Source organism: Erpetoichthys calabaricus, chromosome 10 (assembly GCF_900747795.2).
Source record: "Erpetoichthys calabaricus chromosome 10, fErpCal1.3, whole genome shotgun sequence".
NCBI lineage: Eukaryota > Metazoa > Chordata > Cladistia > Polypteriformes > Polypteridae > Erpetoichthys > Erpetoichthys calabaricus.
In genome coordinates, this window is record NC_041403.2 from 137,190,163 (window position 1) to 137,209,283 (window position 19,121).

The 19,121-nt window shown below is 39.6% G+C and overlaps 1 protein-coding gene across 3 annotated transcripts in view; it reads right to left on the reverse strand.

Moving 5' to 3' along the window:
• Nucleotides 1-19,121, reverse strand: part of slc2a10 (solute carrier family 2 member 10) — a 69,874-nt gene that overhangs the window by 12,104 nt on the left and 38,649 nt on the right. For all 3 annotated transcript variants that reach the window (XM_028811925.2, XM_028811924.2, XM_051933108.1), the window contains exons 4-5: nt 8,661-8,783; nt 735-870 (exon numbers count right to left, since the gene is read on the reverse strand). In XM_028811925.2, coding sequence (XP_028667758.1) covers nt 735-870; nt 8,661-8,783 — 259 coding nt within the window. The remainder of the gene's footprint in view (nt 1-734; nt 871-8,660; nt 8,784-19,121) is intronic.

Consider the following 19,121-nt stretch of genomic DNA (forward strand, 5'->3'; position numbering starts at 1 on the left):
AAGTTGCTTAATAAGAAAACTTGAATAGAACATTACTGAAATATAAAAGGTGCTATATAAAATACATGATAATGATTGTTCTCCATACACAAAAACATTACAAAATGCATTGTGCTGCTCACATTGTGTACCAAGAAAGGCCTTCCTATAAAATAAAGGCTCTCCTCCAATTTTTTTTAGTGGTGCTTTAACTTTTTAGAATATGGTCACTGGGTATACATTTCTGCCCAAGGAAACATGTTCATTAGGCAATAGAATAGACCTACGTAGCATTTCATTTGGCTGCAATTTTAAGCCCAACCAAACCCCATATTCTCATATAGGTCAGAAAGAGAAGTCAAAAAGGAGATGTGATATTTGATATCAAGGAAATAGCCTACATTAGCAGGAAGACCCTATTGTGATTGTGCACTTTATTTACCCAGCCAAGTATTCTGTTATTTGAACTGTTTACTATCTGTTAGTTATGTTTTCCTGTAAGAGCCAAGTATTTTCCTGTCTAAGAAGGAATTTTCAGTCCATGCATTTGTTTGTTAAATATTTTCCTGGGTACACAAGTCGTCATGGCCAGCAAACATGTCAAATAATACTCGTGCAAAGGACTGAAGATGCCTTTTTCTCATGTCTCCCAGCACAGTAACTCTTGTTAGTGCAATAGCATTTAAATTATTAGAACCACATCCAAAAAACAATAAGAGAAAAAAAGTCAGATATGGATTTAAAGAGTGGTTTACTTTTTTCTTGAAAGCTCCATGTCTATCTCTTCAAGTGATTTTTCCTTAGTTTCTGGAAGAAGGAAGTAAATAAATAAAACTGCCACTAAGCCGATCAATCCATAGAGCAGGAAAATCCAAGACAGCCCTACATAGCCTAGAAATAAAAATTTAAAAAAAATCACATAAATTAAGAACAAGGAAGCTTGCTTCTGAAAAACATTTTAAAATATAAAAGGTTCCTAACTTGAAATTGTATAAAAGTAAATTATTACAGATCAAGTCTATAATATTTCACAATATTTATTTTTTTCACATTCATTTTCAGATTTTCTTACTTCCCAAATTTGAGAAGTAGTAGCACATTTCGTGTTCCTTTTCTCATAATATTTTTGTTTCTCACTTTTTTGCATGAAACATTTCTAGAATCTCCCAGCCAGATATCCAATTAGGGAGTAGTTTTAACTTCAACATGTTTTGTTTCTCAGCTGTTTCTGTCTGTTAGTTGATAGAAAGATCTTTTTTCCTCATACATTCATATTTGAATAGTGCGATGATTAGTGTTAACAACCTTGCCATAAAACGTCTGTCTTTCTGGAAAAATCTCCAAACATATTCATATGTTTATACTGAATTATTCTGCATAATAATATTTTGTAATTATTGTACAGTGGTTAGTGCTGCTCACCATCCTTGTCATAAGCTATACAGATCTCAGGCTACCTGAGATGTTATTAGTGCTTGACAGTCAGGTGAGAGCTATGAGCCAGCTTCAAAACATTTTAAATATTATCATTTTTAACATTTAAGACCTCAGTAAGAAGCCTTTGTTCTCAAAAAACAATATCACTGCATGTGCTAAGTTTGCAAAAGTCCATATGAGTGCCCAATTAGATTGTTAGATGAATGCTTCCTAGATATACAGATAATTTTGGCTTCTAAATAAATTTAAAACATAATCTAATGGTATTCAAACCCTGTGTACAATCTCAGTACCTTCACCCCTTCTGTCAAGTATGGTCACCATTTGTGACTTCTGTCATAGCTGTTAACATTAAGGACTCACCAAGCCTAAGCAAACCGTGCATCCAGAATTATATCTTAACATTCTGTCCATGTGTTGAAGTTGTGATGAAATGGACCCTACAGTGTTATATTTCCCTGCACTGTTATATTTCCCTGAGGACCTTGTTGCTTCTACAAGGTATGCCCCTGGGTGGCAAATAGGGAAACACTATTCAAATAGGAGGGAAGCAAAACAAGTAAAACTGCTCCCTATTTGGATCTCTGGCTGGGAGGTTCTAGAAAAGTTTCATGTAATAAAGTGAGAAACAAAAATATTATGAGAAAAGAGCTACAGGAGAAGCAATTTTCAGTACCCAAGACACCAAAATTAGTAAATGTGCCTAGTGACACCAGTGCACCAGTACAATCATGGACAAAGCTGCACAGCATGTACATTCTGACTGCATGTCTAAACAAATTACTGAAGTTAACATACTGTAAGTGTCTAATTGGAAATGTAAATATGCCACGCCAGAATATAGCCACAGTGTTTTAGCGTAGTTTATATACATAGACCACAATGCTTATCTAAACTCTGTTTGCTGCTGTTATGCCACATAGTGAAGCAAAAGTGAATGCGACACATTAATGCAGCAGACAGAAACACTTCTCAAATGCATGGAGCCAACTACAGCCTATGTGTGCATCTGTCTGTCTCTTTTGTTGAAGCCCTGTTCACAATGTGCAAATTAATCAGTAAGCTTCAGTCACCTTGTGTGACTGAGATACAGAATGGATGACAGCTACTTTTGACATTTTCAGAAAATAAAAAGCTAATCTTTTGCTCAGTTTATTTATTTATTTTGACACTCTCTCCCTGAAACCCTGGCAATTTAAAGTGCACTGACTGGAGGAACTGAGGGAAGGTGTTTTAGAAGGAAGTGAAGGTTGGAAGAAGCATGCACTAATAGTGCATTGCCGCACCCACCACATGACAAACCACCTAGATTAGGACCCGAGTGCTGTAGGTGACACCTCAGCACCATACTGGAACAGTGTAAGGTTTTTTGTGGTGGTTGGAGTGTCAATCCTGCCACAAACCCCCAAAGTTTTTCCTGGAAGTTGGAGGACCTGCTTGCAGGGCTGGATGCAGGTTAACGTCATACCCAGGATGGAACAATTGTAGGTTAAGGGCCTTGCTCAACGGCCCAACGGGGTAGAGTCACTTCTGGCATTTACAGGATCCTAACCAGCAACCTTCTGATTGCAGCGCAGATCCTTAATATCAAAGCCTCCACACCACCCAGGTGTTTTAGGAAGATGCATCCATCCATCCATGTTCCAACCCGCTGAATCCGAACATAGGGTCACGGGGGTCTGCCGGAGCCAATCCCAGCCATCACAGGGCACAAGGCAGGAACCAAATCCCGGGCAGGGTGCCAACCCACCGCAAGACACACACAAACACACCCACACACCAAGCACACACTAGGGCCAATTTAAAATCGCCAATCCACCTAACCTGCATGTCTTTGGACTGTGGGAGGAAACCGGAGTGCCCGGAGGAAACCCACGCAGACACGGGGAGAACATGCAAACTCCACGCAGGGAGGACCTGGGGAGCGAACCCGGGTCTCCAGGTCTCCCAACTGTGAGGTAGCAGCGCTACACACTGTGCCACCGTGCCGCCCTAGGAAGATGCAAATATACAAAATATGCATATATTCCAAAATCTGAAAAATTGGAAATCTAAAATACTTCTGGTCCCAGGCATTTTGGATCAGGGATGCTCTACCTTAATTAATAAAATTTAAAAAACAAATTACAAAAAAAGCCAGAAACTTAAAAATACAACTGATGAAAAACATGAAAAGAACTCCTTGAATGAAAAATGTAAACAAATGAAAATCATAAAGATAATAAAACATACCACATCCCCCCACACCCCAGATAAATATACAACTGTTAATATACTCAAAAGCAAATTCTTAAATGAAAAAAGCAAAAACCCATCTCTGAAGCCAATTTTAGTTCAGTTGGTTTGTTACCATTGTGTGATACATACATAGTGCACATTGCAAGGTTAGATTTGTGGTTGTTGTACAATATCATTTTTAATAAGTTTACTTAGTCTATTTCAGTACTTATTGGTTGCAATTTTTTGTTTTTTACTTTTTCGAAAGTAGACTGTTGTTTCCATACACTAGTCCTGTTTCAATGTGTATACTGCTTTTCATCTATGCCCTCCAAAACTTTATAATGGTACAAAATTATAGATCAAAACATTACATTTAGGGAAAAACCCAAATGTATGCAAAGTGGTGAACAGGTAATCCCATTCAACCATATCAAATGCTTTTTCTGCATCCAAAGATAATAAGATCTCCAGAGCATTAGACTTTATGGGTGAATATCTTACATTAAATAGGCATCGAAGATTGGAAACCAAATGTCTATCTTTAATAAATCTGGTTTGGTCTTGTGATATTACTGAAGGGAGCACTATCTTAATCCTTTTAGCTAGAAAGTTTAAGAGTATCTTATCATTATTCAGAAGTGAGATTGGTCTGTATGATGCACATTGTAATAAGTCCTTATTTTTTTAGGAAAAACGGTAATTAATGCTTGGCAAAAAGTTAGAGGTAGAATTGTATTGTCTCTGACTTCTATAAATGTTGCTAATAAAAGAGAAGCTAACTTAACTGAATTTTTTTTATAAAATTCAACAGGGTAGCCATCAAGACCTGGTGCTTTCCCATTCTGAAGTGAGTTTATAGTGGTTGGTAATTCTGATAATGTCAGAGGTTTATCCAATTCTTCTGCACTGAGTGTATCTAGGTGTGGTATCCGTAATGTATCAAAAATGCATTAGATTGTGTAGTTAGGATATAGCGGGTTGGATAATGGATGGATGGATGATTCTATCCCCATCTGTGTTGGGGATTTCTGATATTGCATTGCGAACTTGCTTGTGGATTTGTTGAGCTAAGATTTTATTAGCCTTATCTCCGTGTTCACAGTAATGATGTTGTGATTTAAAAATGAATTGTTCCATTTATTTTGTTATCAAAAGGTTGAGTTCTGATTGCAAAGCCTGTCTTTTCCTAAAAAGTGCCTTATTTGGAGACCTGGGGTGTTTTTGATCTATTCTGGTAATGTCACTGATTATCTCTGAGGTTTTCTTGGTTTTTATTTATTTTTGTGGGAAGGATATGTGATAATCTGTCCTCTTAAAAATGCCTTCAGAATTTCCCAGGGTATTCCTGCAGAAACCTCTGAGGATGCATTTGTCTCTAAAAAAAATCAGTTTTCTGGAATATAAATTATGTACAGTTCTCATCAGCTAATGACAGAGGGTTAAGACTCCAACTGCGAGATCAAAGCAGTACACTTAAATCAGATTGAAGGTACCCTTTTTATTGGATGTGCTACAGGAGAAATTATATTTATACCTAAAATTCCAATTATTCTACTAATAACAAGTTTTCAACTCAAAGCAATACAGCTTCCTGTTGTAACACATGTGCGTCAGATGGTCATGAAAGATAAGCACTACTATCCTGGGACACAAAGGGGCACTGTCACTGACCATTTTGTCTCTTTTCCCAACCAAGACATCCAGTGAGGGCAGCTGATATCCACCTCTTCCAATCCAATAACTTTTAGAGCAGGGCGCTATTGCAAGGAGGTTTCTCATTTGGGTAAGAGCAACCTACTGAGCTGAGCTCCAGCCTAAAGCCTGACTGCTGTTCAGAGCCTTATCACTTTAGCCAACAGCAGAAAACAATTTAGTTCCATTTTCTGCCACTGTGTGCCTGTTATTTTGGTTAAATTAATTGTTTCACTTAATGGGCTGACCAAGATGACACCACGACATTTCAATTGGACTTGTGCATTTATCTCAGTTGATGACACTCTGCAATTGATTTTTGTAATGACCATCAACAGATCCCAAGTTCAGTCAGAAGGAAAAGCAAGATTTCATCTACAGCAGGAATGTTTTACTGATGAGCAATCGCATGTAGCATGTTCAGGAGTATAGAGCTCCAGTAAGCTAATATTACCCCCAGTTAAAAAAAAACTACAATTATTACAATTATTATTGCTATTATTATATTAATGCTCATTTAATTACATTGTACATCTGATATATCCAATTACCCAGTTGCACTATAACTGAGGCCCATTGTCTTTGGATATTTCCAGGGCAAAGCCAGGTAACATAGTTAGTGACCCTATAAACATAGATTAACCTAAATTAGTAAACATTCATTGTCCAAATGTCTTATCTTTATAATCCACAGGGTCCTTCTCTTTCCCTTGTTAGTTATTTTGGGCTCTGGTTATACTTATCTTGTCATCATCCTCTCAAGTCCTGTTTATGTATTGCTTTTGATCTTGCATGCATTAATTCCTCTTTAAATAAAGAGAACATGTATACAAAACCCTTTCAAGTAGATAAGTATGGACAAGTGTTGATTAAAAAAGCACATACTTACATATACTGTACATACGTTAGAATCTTGCATGAGGTTTAAGTATACACTTCAAATAATTTAGGAAATATAAAAGAAAGCAAAGATGAGCAATAAAAAAAAAATCATAAACCATATTCCTGAACCATAAAATTCTCTAATATACCGAAATGCATGTACTTGGGAAATTGCCTGTTTTCTCCAGCCTTCTACCTGCTCTTAACTTAAGGTTCAATTTTCACAAACCTTTTTTTAACATTTAGATGCAGGATTCTTTTAAAGCAATCTTATTCAATTTCCTGGGGCAGAATTTTAAGTGTATATAATAAGGCGCATCTGTCACAGTGTGGTCTACCAAAATTGGTTTAAATGCTCTCTTAAATGTCAGCTTTTTGTAAATGCAGTATGATGACTGTTTCTCATTTTCATTCAAAAATTTTGTAATGTACTTACCCTCCACAGGAATTACAATGCAGTCAGTATGCCACACTATTTTAGAATCCCAATTAAGTTTTCCTCCTAAGACTGTTGTTTGCTGTAATGGCATGGCTACCATTCATGGCTGCTTTTTTTTCTTTCACTTCACAATTTTACTGAGCCCGATTATGATTTTGGGATTTGGGAGGATACAAGAATATCCAAACAAAAACTCACACAGATATGGGGAGAATGTAAAAAGTCTATCTAGACAATGTGGGATCAGTGAGGCAGCTGTGTTTGTTCAGTGAATAAATGCGTAGGCTTGTGCTACCTTACAGAAAAAATGCTTGTGAAAAAGACACAAGCTTTTCAAATTCTGAAAGTAGTGGACACCAGATTATAAAGTTGTCACATTATAATTAGTGCCAGTCTGCTAAAAATGGCAATTAGAGCAGCACTTTAAAACAAAAAAGATGAATTTGCCAACAAATAGTGTTTATTGAGGAAGGCACATTAAAAATTAAATGTGAGCTGCAATGACAAAGGGATATTAAGGACAGCTACCTTCAAAACACTTTCTAACATTTATGCATTAATAAATCATTGTTTAACAGAAAGTGTGCAGTGCCTATAAAAAGTATTTATCCCTTTGAAAGTATTCATCCATCCATCCATCCATTTTCCAACCCGCTGAATCCGAACACAGGGTCACGGGGGTCTGCTGGAGCCAATCCCAGCCAACACAGGGCACAAGGCAGGAAACCAATCCTGGGCAGGGTGCCAACCCACCGCAGTGAAAGTATTCACATATTTGTTATACAACATTAAATCACAGTGGATTTAAAATTTGGCTTTTATGACATTTATCAGCTGAAAAAGGCTCTTTAATGTCAAAGAGAAAACAGATCTCTGCAAAGTGATCTAAGTTAACGGCAAATATAAAACACAAACTAATTCATCACACAAGTATTCACGCCCTTCAAGTCACCTTTGGCAGCCATAGCAGCCTTCAGTCTGTGTGCTCAGGTTTCTGTCAGCTTTGCACATCTGGACACTGATATTTCTCCCCGTTCTTCTTTACAGTACTGTTCATGCTCTATTACGATGGATGGTGATCATGAATCCAGTCACAAATTCTCAATTGAATTGAATTCCGAATTCTGACTGGGCTACTTCATGCCATTAACATTGTTTTAAAGCCTTTTGTGTTTAGATATAGCTTTGTGCTTGGGTCTGGTATCTTGCTGGAAAACAAATCTTCTCCCAAGGTGCAGGTTTCTTGTAGATTACATCAGGGTTGACCATCTACACTCATAAGCCTGCTGCACAGGAGCATCCCTACAGCATGATGCTGCCACCCTGCTTCATGGTGGATGTGCTGTATTGTTGATAATGTGCAGTATTTGGTGTTTTGTCTAATGACCCAAAAACTCAATTTTGACCTTCTATCTGCTGACTTTAGTCTACCAGTCTACAGTGTACAATCAATTCTTTTATGTTTTATATTTGAAATTAATTTAGACTACTATGCGGAGACGTGTTTTCATTTTGACATCAGCTCATTCAGGGTTTGTACATTCCTTATGCCAAGTGCTGCTGAGACAGGCTTCAAACTTGAGCTTGACCAAGTTGGTCTGACAACATTATCTTACCTTATGTTTACTGTATCTGCATTGACAAAATGAGACAATGAAATAGCCTAAATTCAAGTTATCTTCATGTGTAGTACTCAGTCTTTTACTCGTTTTACTAAGTTGCATGTTTTTAAGGTTAAGCATTCACTGGTGAAGTAGATATGATTCATGTCAGCCATTTGTAGTAATTTACTGTGTTACTGAGTTGGGAAAATAGAAATAAGCGACTGAATGGTAAGGCTCCTTTACATATCTGATAGTTTGCTATTGCCTCCAAAGAGTTTTCATCACCCCACTCTGTTCCAAATTCTTTAGGGTAAACATCCCCAATCCCCAATAATTTAGAAATTTTATTTCAAACAGATTTTAATCTCAAACTAACACTGCCGAGCTCAAATTCAAAACTGACTTACCAACCACATCCAGGAATGTTAAGGTAACAATAAGATTTGCTGCCCAGTTGAAGCAGTTGGCAAAGGCAAATGCACGTCCTCTTACTGCTGCAGGGAATATCTCGCTCAGCACTAACCATGTCACTAAACAGCAGAAAAGGGAGAAAAAGAGTATACCTTTTACAATGCAAATGAATACAATGGAAAACAGACAGATAAAATAAAATATTCAGTTTATAATAAAATTAGAAGGAAGCAAAATCAAAGAAAACATAAATGAATGGTGCAAGAGAGTCGGCTGTTGTTACGAACCTACACCATACTATCTATCTTTAGTATCATTTATTTTAATTCGATCATTTTAAAGCCTGTACAGCTGCTGTACAGGCTTTTAAATGATCGACGCGCAGCTCGACATGCAGATCACGCAGAATGGCACAAGCAGCAGCTGTCCTTTTAAATGATCGACGCGCAGCACGACATGCAGATCATGCAGCATGGCACAAGCAGCAGCTGGCTTAAAGGACAGCTGCTGTACAGGCTTTTAAATGATCAACGCGCAGCGCGACAAGCAGAACACACACCTCAGTAACAGCAGCAGCAAGCCAGCAGCTGATCTATCCGCATCTCCTTAGCGTGCATTCGACCCCCTCCTTCACAACGCGAGCGGCAGAGACATGAAGTGGCTAGCATGAAGCGCGTGGGCGAGCGAAGTGAGCAGGGGGCTATATATGTGTATATATATATGTATATGTATATTGTGAAAAGGCGCTATACAGGCACCCGACCTGACACAGACTGGACACGGAGGAATACGCAAAATAAATAAACTATTTATTTTTTATTCGCCTGTGGGTGCATGTCTTCCCCGTGTCCCACAGGCAGTACACAGTCCCAAGCACAACACACCAAATAAAACATTCTTTTCTTCCTCCACCACTGATCTCGATCATAAATATATATACATACAGTCAAACTCGGTTTTAACGAGCTCGGTTATAACTATTTCTCGGTTATAATGAAAAAAAATTATTTTTGAAAGATATACCAGCTATTCACATGTAAATTTGCCTTGTTATAACGAGTGAATTCTCGTTTATTACGAACAACACTTGATCACATCCTGGACTTTTGCGAGCAACTAGCGGAATAAATTTCAATATGCAATAAATTTCTTATCTGATGCCTGGAACAATGTGACGACTGTTACCATGCAGAATTGCTTCCGGAAATCAATATCTGATATTTTTGAAGAAGAGGATGAATTGCCGTTATCTACATGGGTTCGCCAAAACAATATTGAAATTAATAATGTAAATTATTACGACACTCAACACATGGATGACGAATTGTTTACTAGTAGAATTCCTACTGAAAATGAAATCATAAACGTGTTGCTTCAAAAAGAAGACAACGATGAATATGACAAGGAGGAAGATACAGCTGGCATACTGGATTTACCAGAACATAGTTTACCAACATTGTTTGATGATGAAAACGCCTGCAATTGATTGATGGCATTTTTTTAAGGAAGCGATGTGAAAAAGCAAGCATTGGATGCATTAAGTGTTTTAAGACAAAACAGAATTTTGGACTTTCTTAGAAAATGGTATATTGTACTTAATGTATGTTTTCATTATGGGCTAAATGTATATTTTTTCAATAAATCACTATTACTTTAATAGACTGAGTTAGTTTTTGTCGAATTCGCATTTCCCGGTTATAGCGAATTCTGCTTATAACGAGCAAATAGTATTGGTCCCGTCAAACTCACTATAACCGAGTTTGACTGTATTGTATATACATATATTTATATAAACACACACACACACATATATATATATATATATATATATATATATATATATATATATATATATATATATATATACATACACAAACACATGAATAGACAAACTGATAGACAAGATGCAATGTTACAGTTGCAATGAGCTCCTTAGTATGCAAAATGAATAAATAACACCAAACAAAGATGAAAAACTTGAAAAGACAGACAGAGTGTATTATAATTATATTTTGTGACCTGGCAGCGATGGACAGCTCCCCAAACTTCTGACAAAACAAAACACAGACTCAAGTGCAAGAAAATAAAAAGCTTTTATTCAGTGGGAAACATTTTCCACCTGTTTCCCACTAGCACTAAGCATAGCACAGCCCAAGAATATAGCACACAGAACGTCTACAGCACATAGTCCTTTTTTATCTTCTCTTCTCTTTTTTCTTCTCCCCCCTCAGCTTTGTCCTTTTCCACCCAACTCTGGCTCTCGGAGTAGTGGTAGATGGCTCCTTTTATAGGGCACCCAGAATTGTTCCAGATGTCTGGTGATCTTCTATTTCAGCCAAAGATCAAACTGTACGATACTCCAAAAAACCATAAAGAACCCAAAAACTATAGCCCTGTGTCAACGCGATACATTTTATAATTCATGGCTATAACACAAGAAAAAATGAACAGGTATGTTTTTTACGGATGGATAACCTGTAGAAGTCACATTCTGACCAAAACTAACATGGCTATACTGCTTGGGTTTGCAAAACTATATATGAATAATGCCCTCAGTTTACGTCTCTAATAGCAGAAAAATATGGAACAGGCATAACTTTCATGAATGGATAGTTTGTGGAAAACACATTCTGTCCAACCATAACATGACTGTAAGTGCCTATGACTGAAACTGCATATGAATAATTCCCGCTGGTGAAATGCAACTTGTTTGTTGAAAAAGCAAGACACCATATCTTCACAAGAACCTCATACAAACAGTGAAGCATGTTTTAAGAGTGGTAATGAATTCACCTTTGTAGAAGAACTCTGTAGTGGAAAATGTGAGGTCATCTACCCAACAGCTAAATCTCGACCAAAATTGGTCATGGCAATGGCAATATGATCCTAAGCATGTTAGTAAATCTACAAGTGAATGGCTGAAAAAGGAAGAAATTGGGGTTTTGTAATTTTCAAGTCAAAGCTGTGGTGAAACCTCAAAGAAGAAAGACAGAAACAAGTGCCAGCAAACATTAATAAACTGAAGAAGTGCTAAGGGAATGGGACATAATTTCTCCAGGATGATGTAATAGACTGATAGATCCATCCAGAAAGCAATTACTGCTGTTAAAGGGGATTCTACATGCAACTGCACCATTGGGTATACTCACCTTTTAACACTCTTTATGCTGGCTTAGTTATTCTTGCCTTTGTCATCTGTGGTATTTGTCTAATTTCAGGACTTATGGACTAGATGATTGTATAATTATGCTCTGTAATTTAAAAACAACAAAATTGGAAGAGGGTGTACTTACTTTTTCAAATGACCATAGTCACTGGAAAAGAGGAAGAAGTTTTTCAGTGTGTACTGTTTTTTGTGCTGGTTGCCCTTTCCATGCTGTGGACACATTGAGCACTTCTAAGCTGTCTTTGCTGACATAAAGTTAATAATAATAATAATTCTTTGCATTTATATAGCGCTTTTCTCACTACTCAAAGCGCTCAGCAATTGCAGGTTAAGGGTCTTGCTCAAGAGCTCAACAGAGCAGAGTCCCTATTGGCATTTACGAGATTTGAACCGGCAACCTTCCGATTGCCAGTGTAGATCCCTAGCCTTAGAGCCACCACTCCACCAGGCATAGTATTAAATGGCATAGTCTTAGTGCATATACGTAGGTATGTTTCACAAAACAGGTTATGAAGCATGTAGAAAGATGATCTTCCAAATGTCACGAATCAACAGAATTAAAAAGTAAAGATTTTCAAATGAGTAATAAAAAAAAACAAAAAAGCTGTATCTCAGGACTGCCAGCTACTTGGCATAGTGATGAAAATATCCACTGTTTGCCCACCTCAGGCAGAGCAGCATTAACTGGAACAATGACCTGCTTACTAACTGAGCACCGACCTCATTATTAAATAAATGCAAATGACTGTAACGATACATGCTGCGCACCGTTAACTCACTTCTTCCATGTAACCCATTCTGACCTGTCTGATTCACAATACTTTTAAGTAACTCACTTTAATAAATTCATGTTAGTTTGCATTCCTTTTCTTAACATTACATTACCTTTTTCTTATTTTTCTTATAAAGGTCATGTATGCAATGATTTGACTCAGATTTTTGACATGATAAGTTTAGTGATAGTGACCTTTACTGTAGTACATTTTGTAATTTGCATTGTAAATGAGAGACAAAGAAAGAAGGATGCCAATTCAGAATTGCTATTCCATCCAAAAATCATCCAATCACTTTCTGAGCAAACTACAATCCTGTCCGAGGAGTACTGAAGCACAAAGCTTGTCCTGGCAGCAATATCTGGATGTGCCAACAGTCCACACACTCGCTGACACATAACAGGCCAGTATAAAGTCACCAGTTAACTTAACATGTATGCCTTGAGGGTGCCAGACACAAGGAGAATGTGCATACTTTACTGGGGCAGTGACCATGCACAATTTGAACCTTGTCTCTTGGCTCTGTGACGCGGCATCACCCTTACATAAATATCAGTGCCATTCAAAACACGAGTCTGTTTAGCAGGAATATGGAGTCTCCTGAATTCTGTCTGAAATGTATCTGTTGTGACCCTTCTGATTTAAAAATCAGCTAAAGCCAGCAAGGTTATTAATAAGATGAACAGAAATGTATGTTTTATTAATTAAAAAAATGGAATATATTACCTCAGCCAGAGGTTGTGAAACAGTGTAAAAAGGAAATTAAGTTCCACGTCTTCGGCTTTGTCATTATTGTACGAGTAAGTAGCTCTGCAAAAAGCATTTCAATTCAACTCTTTATAGCATCTCCTGGGATATCTGCTGCTCAGTCAAAAACCTCTTATAAAGGATTGCAGTCATTTGGGTTAATGAAACTCCATGCAGCAATCAGCAAGTAATCACAAAAAAGTAATGCGTCTAATCTCAGTGAATCCTGGAGTGCAAAAAGTTATTCAGTTTCAGAGTCATAGATAGAAAATAACTTGTATTTCAGAATGACATGTTACTCGTAATTTCAAAAATTCAATTCATGCAAGACAAAGACAGAAGGTACACGGGAAGGCTAAATATCCAGCTTGACACCTGTCCTGTCCTTTGCGACTTGGACAAGAGGAAGTAGCTGGCTAATCCAGCATTTGTCTACATGATTTAAACCTAGACTGCGGTGGGCTGGGGCCCTGCCCGGGGTTTGTTCCCTGCCTTGCGCCCTGTGTTGGCTGGGATTGGCTCCAGCAGACCCCCGTGACCCTGTAGTTAGGATATAGCGGGTTGGATAATGGATGGATGGATGAATTAAACCTAGAAGAAGGATTAAACTTCCCATGTAGCCTTATAAATCATCTGATTAGGAGCTGTCAGTTTTAGGTATGTTCTCATATGATGTGAGAAGCATCTACTTGCAATAGCTATGTCTGTCTGTCCAAACGAAACAACTCTGCATCTCATGGATTGATTTTGTGAAATCTGACACACTTGTTTAATTTTCATTCAGATATTTCAAAGAGATCATTTTGCAATTTCAAAATCTCCCACTGAAAAGCATTAGTGAATCTACAAATATTTGGCTATTTTAAAAAAATAAATAATCGGCGACTTCAACTATGAATTAGTTTACTGTTTCAATTTCACCTTGACTGCAGTTACACCAACTTGTATATTTCCTCTTTTGCACCTTTGATAGCCGCTGCTGACAGCAAACAGATCCCCAGTACAAGTTAATGAAATACCAGCAGACTGCATGCAAAGGTAGGAACTCAATGTCATGAGCTTTGCTAGTGGGTGGGTAGGCAATTTTCTGTCAGCAAGTCCATGTGGCTGTGACCAGAAAACCTCAGTATCAATTGTTTTTGCTTTATGAAGTCTTCCCTGCTGCTTGAGTGCAAACAGAAAAGAACCAGTGCATCAGTATCTCATTCCTCTAGATGCTTTATTTCATAACAGGAAAGCTAAATAACCTTCCTAACCGTAAAAGTATAAAATGCAAGCCACAAAAACAAAATGTTATCTAGATATAAATGAAGTGCCTTGTGATATGTTAGCTGTTATGCACAAAGTAAATCAACATTTACTCATTATTAACCTTACACTAAACCAAATACACAACTGCAACATCTAATGATTAACTATTTTACTGACACCATAAGTGTGCCACAAACACCTTGTACCCAAAGTGGTAGGTCATTGAAATAAAGATTGCCTTTCATTTCTGTTATTCCCTATCACTTGTCATAAATGTTTGCAAGTCCCATTTCATGAAAATAACTATGGCCAGACATGCTCAACCAAAGAAGGAATTGATTACAAAAGTTTTATTTTTTTTGTACATTGTGTAGGTAATGGTGTAGCAAATTATCACTTGTCACACACGTATGGGTAGGAGACAGCTAAAGAGTCTGAGTAAGTGTAATAAAACATCTGACCGGGGGGGCGGCGGAGTGCGCTGACTGTCTTTCTCAGTTCCCTACAAACCTTTCCCGGGAAGTCCTGCAAGGTTCCGGCGCCTCAGAAGACGTCACTTCTGAAGCCGGCCCCTTTGCTGACGTCACTTCTGAAGTCGGCCCCTTTGCTGACATCACTTCTGGTTCTGGCCATTTTAATGACATCATTTCCTTTCCAGACCTTTAAAGCCTCCATCTTGGGCTACTATAGACAGACCTGTCTTGGACTCTGTGAGATGCACATCGTACTTGTGATTCAAAAAACCCTTTTGCAGATGGGAAAAACAATATACGGGTGGCTACCCCAAACCTTTATAATGTCTTGGACTCATAATTATTACAGTGGTGTAGCCGGCAGGATGAAGTCCCAGAAGAAACTGGGACACGGACATGTAAATAACCAGGTAGGAAAGTACCAGGGCCGAATTTCTGGGGGCGGGGAGTGCGTTTGGGGGTCAGGAAGGACTCAGTACAGGCTCCGCTCCTCAAATACAACCCCGGGCTTATATCTTACCAAATGGAGAATGTGAAGGGGACATACAGGCGTAAGCTGGTGTCTGGGGATGAAACAAAAAGGGCTTATTATGCTCTCTCGGAGGAGGGAGCTGAGCCGCCCATTGGGACTGAGGTCCCAGATAAATATGGGTTATCCCCAGTCCAGCAGGCAAAAATAATAAAAAACTGGGTACTTGATCCAGAGAGATCAGTACAGGAGCAGGCTATGACCTAATGGGAGCAGGTGGCTGTATGGCTAAGGCCATTTGAATTAAGTACCTGCCTGATAGTACAACAGGTAGCCTATCTTATCTTCTTAAAAGGCCTTACCCAAAAACTTTGCCCAGTCTGACTGGGGTGACTTTCATTCCATGGAAGAGCTTTTAAAGCTCATGAAATCAACTGAGATAGTCTCGAAATCTGGGAGAGCAGAACGGTCCTCTAGTGGATTTCCTAGAGATCACGTCCTACTAAATAATTCTCTCACACATAAATCGGAGCCTGTTTCTGAGTTCCCAGGCCACCGGGCGTGCAACCTACCCGGGAGCGAGGCGGGATATAGGTGGAGTGGGGAGGATGGTTTGTGTGCTCTTGCTAACCCCCTGACGTGTTCAAATACAGGAGCAGTAGTCATTAATGGTTATAAACTCCAAGCCCTGTTTGATTCCGGCAGCAACGTTTCCATTGTTGATTGCCGATATGTTTTACTGCGACAAAGAATGAAAAAGAAGACCAGTATTAAATGTATTCACGGAGACACCCGGATGTACAACACTGCCCTGTGTTTCCTGAGTCAGGGAGGACAGCTAAAAAAATTTCCCATGGCAGTCCACCCTAATTCTCCCTTTCTAGCGATTCTAGGGCGGGACTGGTCCGAAAATAAATGCGGTAAACTATTGACTACTCCCGATAAAAACTTAGGCCTCGTTATAGATGGGAATAACTCGTCTGAAGCTGTCTCCACGCCGTGTACACAGCTGGCGGAGAGAGATACGGAAGCCTACGAGGAGGACGGGGAGATTCCAGGACCGTCGCAGGCAAATACGTCATTCACACGCGTCTCGACGAGTCGGGAGGAATCCCCTCCCCTTGAGGTCAGACCGGATCCTCTCTCCGACATTCACTTTCAATTTAAACAAACACCAGCTTCTTTTAAAAGGGAGCAGTGGAATGATGACTCCTTAAAATTTGCAAAAAATGCTGTAGTCCTTGTCAACGGCCAACGCACACACCAGCCCATGCCACAAGGACCTCATTTTGTAATAGAAAATGATCTATTATATCGGGTCGCGGAACATGGGGTGGAGGTTCGGAAATTGTTGTTAATCCCACGAACCTACCGGCGGCAGGTTTGTGAATTAGCTCACGCCCACCTCCTTGTAGGCCATTTAGGCTCCAAAAAAACTTTAGAGCGGATTACGCTCAGATTTTATTGTCCGGGAATTAACGAGGAGGTTCGCCTCTTTTGTATTTTTTGTCCAGAATGTCAATTACAGCAAATTCCTAGGAGGGACCGTGATCCTCTTGTTCTCCTTTCCTTAATTGATGTCCCCTTTGAACACATCGGGGTCGATATTGTAGGACCCTTGGAGCCCTCAGCCCGAGGACATAAATATATATTAGTCCTCGTGGATTATGCGACCCGATATCCAGAAGCTGTTCCCTTGCGCTCAGCTACATCTAAAGCAATTGCTCGGGAACTAGTAGGAGTATTTGCGCGTGTTGGTATTCCTAAAGAAGTCTTAACGGACCAAGGAACACCTTTTACCTCGGAGGCGTTCAGGGAAACGGCCAAGTTACTGAAAATAAAGCACTTAAAGACCGCGGTGTATCATCCTCAAACTGATGGTCTAGTGGAGAGATTTAATCAGACTCTCAAGCAGATGCTTCGCAAGGTGGTCAGCGGGGATGCGAGGAATTGGGATCAACTCCTCCTCCTCGTTCTCTTTGCCTATCGGGAAGTCCCACAAGCCTCAACGGGGTTCTTACCTTTTGAATTGTTATACGGACGACAACCCCGAGGTATATTGGATATTTTGAAAGAAGGTTGGGAAGGAGAGGTTCTTCCCTCTACAAATATTTTGGAATATATCGCACAGTTACGCGATAGATTTGGGAAAATACGACCTATTTTAAAAAGTCATATGGAAGAGGCACAAGCAGCACAGGCCCGTTATTATGACCGTGGCACGACACTCTGAGAATTCCATCTGGGGGATCGTGTCATGGTATTAGTTCCCACTTCCCATTCTAAATTACTCGCCCATTGGCAAGGCCCTTATGAAATTAAGGAGAGAAAAGGATTGGTCAACTATTTGGTGAAACAACCCAATCGTAGACCAACTGAGCGGGTTTATCATGTGAACTTGCTGAAGCCGTGGAAGGAGAGGGAACCAGATCCCTCCTCCGCTGAGCCCTGCTCGTTCTTTGCTCATATAGACACTCTTAATTTCGGCGAGGAATTAACTTATAGACAAAGACAGGTGCTGGAATCAGCTATCCTGTCCATCTCAGAGGTGGTGAGTGAAAAACCTGGAAGGACCTCTCTGATTGCGCACGACATAGTGACTGAACCAGGGGTTATAGTCCGGGAGCACCCCTATAGACTTCCTGAGGCAAAGAAAGCAGACGTGGAGCTAGAAATCAAGCGGCTGCTCGAACAAGGAGTGATTAAGGAAAGTTATAGAGTTATAGTCCCTGGTCCAGCCCAATTGTCTTGGTTAGTAAGCCTGACGGCAGTTGGAGGTTTTGCAATGACTTCTGTCGGCTTAACCAGGTCTCCCTTTTTGATGCTTATCCCATGCCTCGTGTGGATGACCTCCTCGAGAGGCTTGGACAAGCAGAATTTTTGACCACACTTGACATGACAAAGGGGTACTGGCAGATTCCTTTAACGGACTCCGCGAAGGTCAAGACCACGTTTAGCACTCCTAGTGGACACTGGCAGTATCGTGCTCTTCCATTCGGGTTACACGGGGCTCCTGCGACTTTCCAATGTCTGGTGGACAAAGTGCTCCAACCCCATAATGCGCATAGTGCTGCCCATATGGATGACATCGTCATCTATTCCAGCACATGGAAGGAACACGTACAGCAGGTCATTGCGGTATTACGGACATTAGGAGAAGCTGGGCTTCATATTAATCCCAAGAAATGTTTCTTTAGATTGAAAGAGGTTAAATATTTGGGCTACCTGGTGGGTCGGGGTACCGTGAAACCACAGTGTTCAAAAATAGATGCCATTGTAAAATGGTCCCGTCCGCAAACCAAGACGCAAGTCCAAGCCTTTCTCGGGTTGGTCGGATACTACCGCCGGTTTGTACCTCGGTTTTCAGAGAGAGCGGCGCCCTTGACTGATCTTACAAGAGGGCTCCTAATCATGTGGTATGGACTGACAAGACGGACACTGCATTTAGTGACTTAAAACAGGCTCTTACTTTTGCACCAATATTAAAAGCTCCTGATTTCTCTCTCCCTTTTATTCTTCAGACGGATGCTTCGGACACAGGCCTGGGTGCCGTGCTGAGCCAAAGTGTCAATGGTGTT